General features: G+C 41.9%; 1 protein-coding gene across 1 annotated transcript in view; it reads right to left on the reverse strand.

Moving 5' to 3' along the window:
• Positions 1 to 12,260, reverse strand: part of grik2 (glutamate receptor, ionotropic, kainate 2) — a 291,149-nt gene that overhangs the window by 103,168 nt on the left and 175,721 nt on the right. The window contains exons 7-8 of the mRNA XM_076105397.1: positions 6,960 to 7,103; positions 1,829 to 1,936 (exon numbers count right to left, since the gene is read on the reverse strand). Of these exons, the coding sequence (XP_075961512.1) occupies positions 1,829 to 1,936; positions 6,960 to 7,103 (252 nt within the window). The remainder of the gene's footprint in view (positions 1 to 1,828; positions 1,937 to 6,959; positions 7,104 to 12,260) is intronic.

Below are 12,260 nucleotides of genomic sequence, written 5' to 3' on the forward strand. Positions count from 1 at the left end.
GGATCTCTCAAAGAAAGGCCATGTTTAGACTGACATTAGCACTGTGTCAAAAAATGCCTCCCCCTGATTCACGCCAGTGCTGACAAGGTGGGGTCATTGATGCAAAGGAATCCCCAAAACGAACATAAAGTTCGTCCGCAAAGTAGTTGTACCTGCTTAACTTTTGCAGCAATACAATGCAATGCATCATCTCTCAATCAAAGTGTCAATCAAATGGATGCAGGTTCACATTCCAGCAAGATTACTTTACCCACCAATTCACTCACACACATACATACACAGAACAGAGGTGCCATGCAAGGTGCTGGCCTTCCCATCTCAGAATCAGAACCATTTATTGCCAAGGTATGTTGCACATACAAGGAATTTGACATCACGGGTGGTGCATACCATTAAACAATCAACAACAATCAACACAGTGCAAAAAGTAGAAACCTATTAAAATTTACAGTAAAATATAAAATAAAGTGAAATATAAAATAAAGTGCACAAACAAACAGATAACAGGACTGTAAACAAGTGAGATGTACAGTAAGTGTAATGTAAAAGTGTCGAGAGTAGCAGGGGAGTGACCGGTAGGAAATTGTCCTGGGGATGACAGAGTCAGTGGGGGTCCCGTGCTTTGTTGATGAGCCCAACTGAAGACGGGAAAAAAACTGTTCATGTGGCGTGAGGTCTTGGTCCTGATGGACCGCATCCTCCTGCCAGATGGGAGAGGCACGAACAGTTTGTGTCCAGGGTGAGAGGGGTCGGCTACAATCTTTCTTGCTCGCTTCAGGGTCCTTGAAGCGAACAAGTCTTGGAGGGATGGCAGATTGCAGCCAATCACCCTCTCAGCAGAGCGAATGATGCGCTGCAGTCTGCCCTTGTCCTTGGCAGTGGCTGCAGCGTACCAGACCGTGATGGAGGAGCAGAGGATGGACTCAATGATGGCTGTGTAGAAGTGCACCATCATTGTCTTTGGCAGGTTGAATTTCTTCAGCTGCCTCAGGAAGTACATCCTCTGCTGATGTTCAGCTCCTACTTGAGGTCCTGGGTTATGATGGAGCCCAGGAAGCGGAAGGACTCCACAGCGTCGATCTGGGGCCACTTAAGGTTCAGCTCAGGGTTCTAGGGTTCACACTTGGGCACTTGAAGTCGGGGATCAAACCACCAACCCATGTGATTAGTGGACGACCTGCTTTACCTCCTGAGCCATAAAAATTAAACAACTTTCCAGATTTGAAAAATGTTCACCGTGCAGTGTTTCTGCATTTGATATGCCCTTAAAGTCACAGGTCTTTTAGTCGAACTGACCTTCCTGGATCCTATTTAATCTTTTTACTGAAACACACTTTGAAATTATTTTTGGCTGTTTTTGTTCCGATTGCCCTGTAACTGTCAATCTGTCTTCTTTCTTTGTGAACATCCCCCCCAAAAATTCCCAAACCATGTTTTTTGTCTCCCATTATTGTGCACAGAGAAATAGGAAAAAAAGAAGTTTGAGTTCCTGGCATGCAACACAGAGTGTGAAGTTAGCTCACTATAACGTCTGTACTGTTGGCTATCACTTGACATTTGTGTTGAATAAGCCGGGCCTGCAAAAACTTCAAGCATTCAAATTGGATGGGATTTTACGGCAGATTGATAGTGTGTTGATTTCTCATAAATCACTGCTACATTTATGACTTCATTTTATTTGTTTTATCTCATCATCACATTATCATACAAGAAGAGCTAGCGCACAGATACACACACACACACACACACACACACACACACACACACACACACACACACACACACACACACACACACACACACACACACACACACACACACACACTACCTTCTCAAGACCCTCCTCCTTCAGACTGATGACATCAAGGTCGAAGTCTGTCCTCAAGCCATTGGTCCGGTTAAAAGTGATTCTCCCGGTCAGGCCATCCCAGTGGGCCTAAAGAGGAGGCAGAGAGACAGAGAGAATATCAGAGGAGACATTCAACCATCAGCATCCTGTCTACGGCTCAGCCTTCTGAAATGTTTTTGATGTCAGTGTTCAAGGCAAAGCAGTCGAGGAGTGAGAACTCACACACTATTTCTATTTCTACCTCTTTCACACACTGTTTCTGTCTGTACAGTCTTCCCTTGGTTCAAAATGCCTACACAGACTCTGAGGCTGCATTTGTAACAGTAGGAAAGCAATTACCCAATCTTTACAGATATTTAGGGGTGTGATAGGATACAGTGTAGCATGAAAGTGGTTCAGAGCAGGAAAGGGTTTTTCTCAGGTACAGCAAATCATCACAGAGCAGCTCCGACTGGAAGCCAGGGACTTCAGGGCCTATCTTTAGTCAGATTAGTGGGCGTCACAGATCTGGAATTTACTCACACAGTACAGTTGACTGTGCTGGAAAGCATTTGTCATATTTCTTTGACTCAGTGTCTGAATACCTCTCCATTGATGCCTGGGTTATTAGCAGATTCAAGGATATATAACTCTAATCGATATTATTATGAAATAGTATTACCAAGGAATGTGGTAGGTATATCTGTCAACTGTAGGTAAGAAAAAATAAAAAATATTAAATCATTTTGATGGATTGCCAAAGAGGTTACTCAGCACATTCATACCCCACTGAGGATGAACCCTTTCCTTTTTTTTTTTACAATTTATAACACTGAGCTGCCAGTCTCTTATTCACACCAAGATTCTCCCATTTCCTGTCCAACATGAACAGGTTCTCAATGTGAGTTGAAACAAGATCTTGACACTAGGATCCTTTTAAAGACAGGGCCTCAAAGTCAGGTACTGAAGCCAGACCGTCCTTTAGGCCTCTGTCATTTCAGTCGAAATTGGGTTCTAGTGGTGCGTACTCTTAAATATATCTTAAATCAATTTGAAGAAGCCAAGTCTGGAGCTGTCAGGACCCTTGGAGTTCTGATTTGCCAAAGCAGTGCCAACTTTGCCTGGTTGGCAATCCAGCCTTGACTGCCATCAGAACAAAATGTAAATAGGTACACATTATATCAAGAACAAATGATCAGACTCAACAGAATTTGCTGGACATTAAATAACCCCACAGATGAATCTGGTTTTGGTGACCTCTTGACCTCTTCCTTCAGCACCACAAGACCAATATTTCCACAGCCACGGCTGTTTTTGAAATCACATTTAGAAAGTGGTATCTCAACAACTATTGGACTGATTTCCATGACACTTATAGTATGTGCATATTCATGCTCTTCACGGGGAGATGTATCATGTTTTACTTAACTCTTATGTGTGCAGCACCACCATCAACCCAAAATATCCATTGGAACAGAGAGCCAAAAAATCTAGCCAGATGGGCATGACAAATGTCAGCATATTCATGCTGCTCAGAGGTTGAACCTGTGACTTGAATTTTCCGATGGCCCATCTCACTTAGCACCACCCTCTGAGAAAAAACCCCAACAAGACTTAAAATATATCATCAGTTTGTTTCATCTTTAATAATTGTAGTTATAGTTACCGGTGCCTTCAGACATATTGATTTAATCATTCCCCCATTTGACAGAGATTGGGTACAGAAAACAGGACTGGTTACTTATATGCTTGGTTTCCTGTTTTTAGATTTACATTGGACATCTTCTATTTAATGAATGGCTGAGTTTCTTTGCACTGTGAAGCCAGTGTTGATCCCAAAATTGCTAAAACATTTATTTTTCCAGAAAGCAAATTTTTTTTGTGTATGTCAGAAAAAGCTCATTTCCAATTGAAAGGAAACATATCAGAATCAGAATCAGATTTATTGGCCATGTACGCTTACGCGTACAAGGAATTTGACTCCGGTTTTTTCGTCGCTCTCTACGTCAGTGGCGGGCCGTGTGTTTTATACCTGGGCCTTCAGTGCTGTCCTACTACAGTTGAACCACCTCCTAATAACCTCATTATGACGCCACAGCTACGGTTATATTTGTTTCTACTGGTGTAACAATACACGTATTGGTATTAAACCGTTCGGTGCGATGATTACGAACCGAACAATACGTCTGAAAAATACTAGTGCATTTGGAAATTGTAGAAGCTTAAAGTGTGGGAAATATTATGTTTTCGGTGGACTATGCTCAACCTGGCAACATGCTGTCTGACACTGCCACCCCGGAACCACAACATTGTACTCTGGTGATCTGGAAAGCACACTATGCTAAACTAGCTTAGCAGGAAAACAACAGCAGCACACACGCTGAAAACTCTCCCCGCAGCGTTTAGCTGTTTCCTACTGATCCAAACAGGGCTACAGCAATCGCCACACAATCCCCATTCCTCCAGACCATAGTTCTTGCTTTGTAAAAGAAAACAAAACTCCAAACAGAGAATCAAATGTCCGACCCTAACCCCGCGCATGACGGGATGCTGCGTCATTAACAGACAATGCATATAGTCAAAATCAATGTAATAAACACAATGACAAGAACTAACTCACAAGAACCAGTCACATATATTCATGACAACAAAGCACGACACATCAATCTAGCAAACCTGCAGCGCTAAAACCCGTATTCACCCGCACACTGAAGAGCACGAGCCATAGAACACTATTGTCACGATCAGGCTTTGCCCTGTGTGTTCTGTGTCTTTGTTTCTTTCTGTAGCTCCTCACTCACCTAATCAGTTCATTCAGTGCACCTGCCAGTCACACTCACCTCATCAGCTCATTAGTCTCACCTGTTCACTCTGCCTAGTCACTATTTAAACCCCTGTCTTTCACTCACTCACTGCCAGATCATTGTTTGTTTCCCGTCCAACCCGCCCGTTTTGCTCGTCCTGTTCCCGGTTTTCCAGTCTGCCTGTTCTGCCTTTTCCTGCCGGATTTCCCCCCTCGTCTTTTGTCTTGTCCCTGGATTCCCTGTTTTTGGTTCATTAAAAACCTTTTTTTCTCTACACCTGACTGTCTGCGTCTGAGTCCTCATCATGCCCCGTGACAACTATTATCCATATCATGAAAACGACACCATAGACAAATGAACACAGTTGTAACGCGATTGCGGATGTAAAACAAAAGCACTTCACTTACCAAAGCTGCAGTTCACTTAAAGACAAAGTCCATCCACCAAGACAATTTAGGGATCAGTGTCTTGCTCAAGGACACTTTTACATTAGGACAGTGGAAACCTGGACCAGGAGCATAACCCACTGAGCTACAGCCGCCTCGGGGGCACTGGGGTCAAGTTCAAAGGTCCACAAAGGCCTTCCAAAGAGACCCAGTAAAACAAGAATATTCTGTATTTGTATCGACTAAAAATATTTCCTATCAGTGCTTGCTATGACGATCTTAGGTTTCACATTGGCCCCTATTGCACTGTGGGATATGGACAGTTCTAAGATACAGCAGTAATCCAGCAAAGAAAATGTTTCCATATATAGTTAGATAAAGTCTAATGCCAATGGTTAGAGACTGCTGCGTACATTACATCCCACACTATTTAAGTGTTGGACCCGAACGAGCAACATGGTGGGTTTTATTATTAGAAGCTTGAAGGTTCTGGGAATAAAAATGTATGGATTTATTTTCCCAACAGTGGCAGTCGTAGAAATGAGGGGTCATTAAAATCAGAAGAGCTTATCCTCAGGGAGATAACTGCCCCAAAATTCCAGGGCAATGTGCCCATTACATTCTGTTTTCCTTGTGTACAATTGGAAAGTTTGGCGCTTCAGAAGTCACGGACAATCATTTATGGACCATTAATATAAATAACACATTTCATGGAAATCTGAACAGATGTCAGTCCATTTTTTTTTTTTTTCATCGTTCAGTGTTGCACAACTTCATACTGTCGGTTTTCCATTCATAGTTCCTTGCTTGGCATGTGTAATGTTTATAACACAGGTGCACATTTCACTACATTTCATTAATTACTAATAATTGAGGACTCTAAAGGGTATCCTACACACAAACACCCCTGATGAAGATGGTGAGATGAAGTTGAAAGCTCTGCAAAAAACCATGACTTAATATTATATTCAAATAGGCCTACATCAAATGTAGATCTCATCTCATATCTTATCTTTAGTTGTCAACAATGTATTTAGAAAGCAGGCATATCACATTTCTCTTACATGCTGTATTGAATCTGCAGTGCAATCACAGTCCGAGCTAATTCAAATATGTTCCATTTCTTCGATCTCGGGACATTATCATATCCTTCTGTACAGTAAAGATCATGCAGCACAGTGTATTTCAAAGGTCATGAGAACTTGTGCATCATTTCGGATTAGCCAATGACTTAACTGCACTGGAGCCATTTAGCTTAACAGCGTTTTATAGTCTTGTGTGACTTTGGGTATAGAAAGCTTTAAGTCAAGAGGACAATCAGAGATGAAAGCATCAGATTGAGAGAAGGTGGAAAGAAGAGAAGAAGGAATGAGGGAAAGATCAGGGAAGAAAATATGACATCTGGATCGTGAAAAACTGTAAGTTTAATATACTGTAAATACATCCAAATGTACAGTTTTTGGTTACCATTTGCATAAAACCCTTCACCTTAATGTTTTATTATTTGCAATCTTCTCATGATTCCTGCAAACTAATGGGGAACGGAGCCCTAAATATAGGTTTCCTAATCCACAGACACAACGCTCTGGATTAACCGTCCCAGCTTCATAAACGCACTGAACTGTGGGGCAATTACCAAAAATGTAGATAAGGTTGTGTTTTTGTTTCTGCATGGCTGATTAATGCTGAAATTCAGGGAGCAGGCTCAAGATGGCTGCCCTCCTCAGGGCAGTTGGTATGTACACACACTGGAAAAAAAACATTTCCATATAAATAAACATAGATAAGTAATTTCTCTTTATTTATATCCTCTTCCTTGACTGCCTCGGCCTTATTTGCATTCAGTCTCTGTGTGCTTTCCTGAGAGCACGTGTCTCTGTGTGAAGGTGCTGTGTATGTGGAGGACGAACACAGAATGGGGAGCAGGTAGGAAGCAGTTACCTCTTTGATGAGGGCCATGAAGCGGTTCCCGAAGCGCCAGGGCTTGTGTCGGTTGCACTGTAATGAGCTGACAGTGATCTGCTGAGACTGCTGCACAGCCACGGCCACCACGTGCACGGCATCGTACATCAGCGCGGCGTCCGTCTGCAAACCAAGACGGGGGGGGGGGTCATTAACATGGAACACAGCACAGGACAAATGAAAGCGCCCCCGGCACCTTGGATCTGTTCAGAATCAGAGACATATCAATATCATGATGGCAGAATCAGAGACAGTTGTGTGGCTCTGCGGAGTATGGATTACTGAGTGTAATAGATGTGTTATGTCAATGAAGAGGGGGAACATTTGTTGGAAGAAAAAGAAAAAGAAAAAGAAAAAGGACAAATATATGAACTCTATATCATTTGGGTGGCGCATGGAAAAGCATTTGCCAAAGACTCAATATATTTTGAAGCATATTTATTACCAGCCGCCACAGCGACGCTGGTGTTCTCTTTACCTTGTGAGTCTGTGTGTGAGTCATCATGGCACAATGTGGTCTGGAGACACTGCTGCAGAGGAACTAACCCAGAACAGGTCCTGAGTACTGGCTTTATATTTCTGTCTGTGGACAGATTCTGTGACCGCCATAACATTGCAACCATCTAAGAAGGAGTCATGGAACAACTTTATAGGTGAGTAGTTGAGATCAAAATGAAGGTTGAGTTTGACGATTGGGCCCCCCCCCACTACACACACACACGCACACTTTGGTCTCTAGTTTGTCAAAAAAAAGGTGCATTCGTCAAGTAGTAGTGGTGCAGATGTTCATGTTACAGAAGCATAAGACACGGATAAAAGAGTAGGGAAACACATGAAGAAATAGAAATAAAACGAGATATTCAAGAAATGACATTCATGCAGAAGCTATACAGATAGCATTATATAATAAATTGTGCAGATGTAATAGTCTGCATGAGTAATGAATTAACAATGCATGATTTACTTTCGAATAATATATGAAAGATGACGTTATTTTACTTTAAACAGTTATTTCAGTCAAATAACTCTCAAAACAATCTGTATTTATCTTTCATTAGTGCTTTATTTAAAAGGTTATTTCCAGGAACATATGGAAATGACAGAAACCTTAAATATAACATTGCACAAAAGAGTACTTCTAGTACTACTGCTGCTGCTGCTGCTACTACTACTAAAACTACTAGTGGTGCTCCTACTAATATTAACAGTAAGACACAATGCAAGGTACTACTTTGTGTGTGTCTCAGTATACAACAGTAAATACTGTCTACGGTTACTGAGGTTATGTGAAATAGTCCCTTTAGAGCGCAGGTGAGAGCAGGAGAGTGTGACACCACATATAGGACCTTTTGACTTGTGTACAGTGCTACAGGTACATTGTTGCTAACACTGTTCATTTCCTCAATTCTGACCCATAGTCATAGTCATTATTGCTTTTAGGACACTTAATGAATAGTGCACATTCCATACGTCGTATTTTCACAGCCATATATAAGCTATTATTAGTATTTGGAAAAAGCTTAGACAAGAGTATTCAGCAAACCTAATGTCATGAGATAAAATAGTGCTCGTCTAGCTGCAGCTCTAATTTACAGATCAACGGGTGGCAGCCAACTCTTAAAAGCCTTTCAGAATCACTTAATGCATGTCAAATTATGTATACTGTGCAGGGTAAATTATATGTGCAGTATTGTGAGTGCAATAGTACGGAGGCCCCAAAGGGTCACAGAGGGATTTTTTTTTTCTGAACTACGTTTGCATTCACTCACGAGGTTTTACATTCCCATAGGAACAGTAAGTGTGTTGGTCCAGACCGGTTATAACACACTCTGTGACACTTTACATCATGCATTTATTTCTCATTACTCCTTTCAAAAGGCATACAGTCACTGTGTGAGCACAGCTGCAGCCGCCCTGCCTGGCGGTGCTTGGTGAAGCCGTGTCTCTGTGGAGATTGCTCGGACTACGAATGCATTTGTGGTTGGATCTGTGATGCTGTGGATATGGATTATAGCTGTGCTCAGCCTTGCTCTTAGGGATCAGAGGGAATACAAAACATATCGTGAAGGAATAGGACACAAAAGTGTATTTTTTATAGTTATACTTCATTTAAATGATAAAGTTATTTCAGAATGCCAAATGACTGGAAGGTTTTCAGTTCTGTTGTGTGGACATCACAAAGCGCCTACAGTAAATGAAGACGCTGGTGATACCTGGAGCAGGGATTTGAAGTGACAGCAGCAAGCTTTTTTTCCACCATGTCAATTAAAATATGGTGTCAATATTGTCCTTTTGTTATACGGTAACAGGAGACCTTTCAAGAAACAAAAAGACTCTCAAGCTCGATAGGCGCACAACCCTTTTCCCAGTCCGACTTTGCGCCTCAGAAATTCACTCTGTCTGTCTCTCTTCCTCTCTTCTAATTCTATAATAAAGTGTTGACAGTAAACAGTTGGTCCAAACAGAGGAGTGACGCCGGCGCTATCAGAGAAGTGCCAGTCATCCACGCTTCATGAAAGAAGCCTATAATTCTGCAGTTCCTCAAAAAAGAAAAATCGAATTAGTGTTTGTCTCGCTTGATTGAAAAGCAATCAAAACAGCTCTCCGCAGTAGTCTCATGGAAATCGTGCCCTGGGGTGCTTGGGAAAGCATTGTCCTGCAGGAAGAAATCACTCCAGAACCTAACATTTCCCCCATTTGAGCCCTGATTGAGCGTCGGAAGGCTGTGGCTTAAGTTGCCAGTTTGGCTGTAAGAGTGCGGTTAACACACACTATAGGCTGTTCAACATGCAAGTGTGTGTGTGTGTGTGTGTGTGTGTGTGTGTGTGTGTGTGTGTGTGTGTGTGTGTGTGTGTGTGTGTGTGTGTGTGTGTGTGTGTGTGTGTGTGTGTGTGTGTGTGTGTGTGTGTGTGTGTGTGTGTGTGCAGCTGGATCCACATGCATGGCAGATGTCCAGAGATGTTTCAAAATCAATCACCGTCAAAAAGCTTGCCTTGTAGAAATTCAGACCGGTTCCAGTGAGTGCCCGCGGGAGTGTGAGGTATTAATAATCGGTGCTAGAAGAAGGTGTTGAAGCAAAGGGAGTGTGAATTTATTGCAGTGTGGGTGTCACCTGGAGGCTGTTAAGTGTGCGTGTTGGGGATCGTGCAGCATCGTTTTGCAGATACGGGTGTCAAACAGCAGTGATAGGATGGATATGACCCACTTTGACTGACTTCACAGTCATTTTAGAAATAATCAATGCGGCACTGGTAGTAGAATTGGTCATGCTACATGGTATACTGTCAAGTATCTTGTGTGCAAATGACAACGTTGGTGTATGGACCACACAGGAGAATAGGGACCAAGAACAGTATAGGGTTCAACAGTACCCACATAAAAAACACAGAAAACCAGCCATTTTTTTTGTACAATGTAGTTCATTCTGGAAGTGGTTCAAGAGGAAAGCTTGTGTTGTGAAGTATCCAGAATGAAGGGAATTACATTTAATAGAAACATCCTTATTACATTTTTATACTTTTAAGGATATTAGTAGAGATGTTTGGATACCATTTTCCTTCCCAATACTGGATTTATTCAAGTTTATTGCCAGATGCATTTTACATGATCACTTCAAAATTTTCCTTTGGCCAATATACATTTTTACTCAACGGAGCTCAATGCAACAGTTGTTACCTCTGTTATTTAGCCAAGCTTGACCGTGCTGCCCACCAGCTGCTAACAGCTAACGCTAACTGGCTCTCCTCCGACTGATTTCAACACAGATTTCTTGTTCACAATGTAGCATCATCAGGGAAAGAATCGGTTGCACAAGAGCGGTTAACCACAGATGTGTAGTAATAGTTTGCACATGTGCAGTACCGATCAGGAAGGATGTACGGATCAGTTTTTGGATAACACTAGTCCAAAACGATATATTAGGTTTTGATTAGACACATTATAGCAGTGATAGTATACATTCATCTGTATGTCTGCAAATGGGATTTGTTGATAAGTAGAAAATATAATACATTGCCTGTATTGGAATGTCTAGCCAATGCCATGACATTCTTAACCACTGCTTCACAAAGCACCTTATTAAAATTAAAACTAGAGATGTATGATCCAGACATTTTATCTTGTAGTCTTTTGTCATTGTCCTGTCTTTTGGTGGACGGAGACCCTCATGGAATCGCTGTGAACAGTGTATTTGCCCAAAGAGGCAAAGTCAGTTTGAATGGTGCCTTAACATAGAGTTCAGCTTTGGTGAACATTTGACAACATTTTTCAGCAATTCCAAATCAGCCATCTTGAGAGTGTTGAAGTTTGAGAAACTAGAGAGGATGACAGATTCCCAAAAAGGGGAAGCTATCATATTAGCAAGGTCACAGTATCCATTTCATTGTAACCCTGCTCTGTTGAGTGAAAACCAATTTTAGCTTTCCTATTTCAAACCATTTTGCTACAAAACAATAGCTAAAACCAACAATTGCCAATGCACAACCTCCAAGTAGTGACCGCTTGTGTAAGCTTCCGGATGCACGGAGTGGATGTGCTTTACTGTGCAACTTTCTGGTTAAGCCCGATAACAATATTTAAACCAAATCAATAATGTAGGTTGTTAAAATGACCGATATGAGGATGATATCAACTGCCAGCGCCCTCCAAAAAACATTAGAAATGACCAATGCACAGAAGACTGTTTTCCATGTTTCACTTCTAAAGCCACACTTCTACAAAGAAGTTCCTGGTAATTTTAGTCCAGGGACAACCTTTAGAAGAACCAAAAGGTTCCTTCAGCCAATTGATGTCCACATTACCATAGAGGTCTGAAGACATGCAAAGATTCGGCAAATTAGTCTGCTGACATATGAAAAAGTAAGACGAGGGCTGCTGGAGGTCTTATGCCGTGATCACACCAAATGTTAATCGCGTCATTCGCGCCACGTTCACTCGCCGGGGACCATTTGTGGTCATTTGCGTGAATCGCGGAAAACACGCCAAACACGCCGGAGAGGGGGTGTGGCTTATCGCCATGGAAGCCGTTCAACTGTCCGCCATTTATTTCCGCCATCAACCATGGAAAAAATAACCTCTATTTCTGCTTAGTACTTGTTATGGAAGTCCCACATATCCAAGAAACTAAACGCCGTCTTGTCTGGTTCATAACATCATCCGGAGGAGCTCCGTGTATTTCATGGAGCTGTATTCACTGTGTCTAGCAAGCCACACGTCGGCTGTTTACTACAGCTGTATGAACACAAAACAAACTGATTTTGCTGTGATTTAACTGCAATAAAC

This window comes from Anarhichas minor, unplaced genomic scaffold (assembly GCF_050575085.1).
Source record: "Anarhichas minor isolate MPS153535 unplaced genomic scaffold, ASM5057508v1 ptg000032l, whole genome shotgun sequence".
Taxonomy (NCBI): domain Eukaryota; kingdom Metazoa; phylum Chordata; class Actinopteri; order Perciformes; family Anarhichadidae; genus Anarhichas; species Anarhichas minor.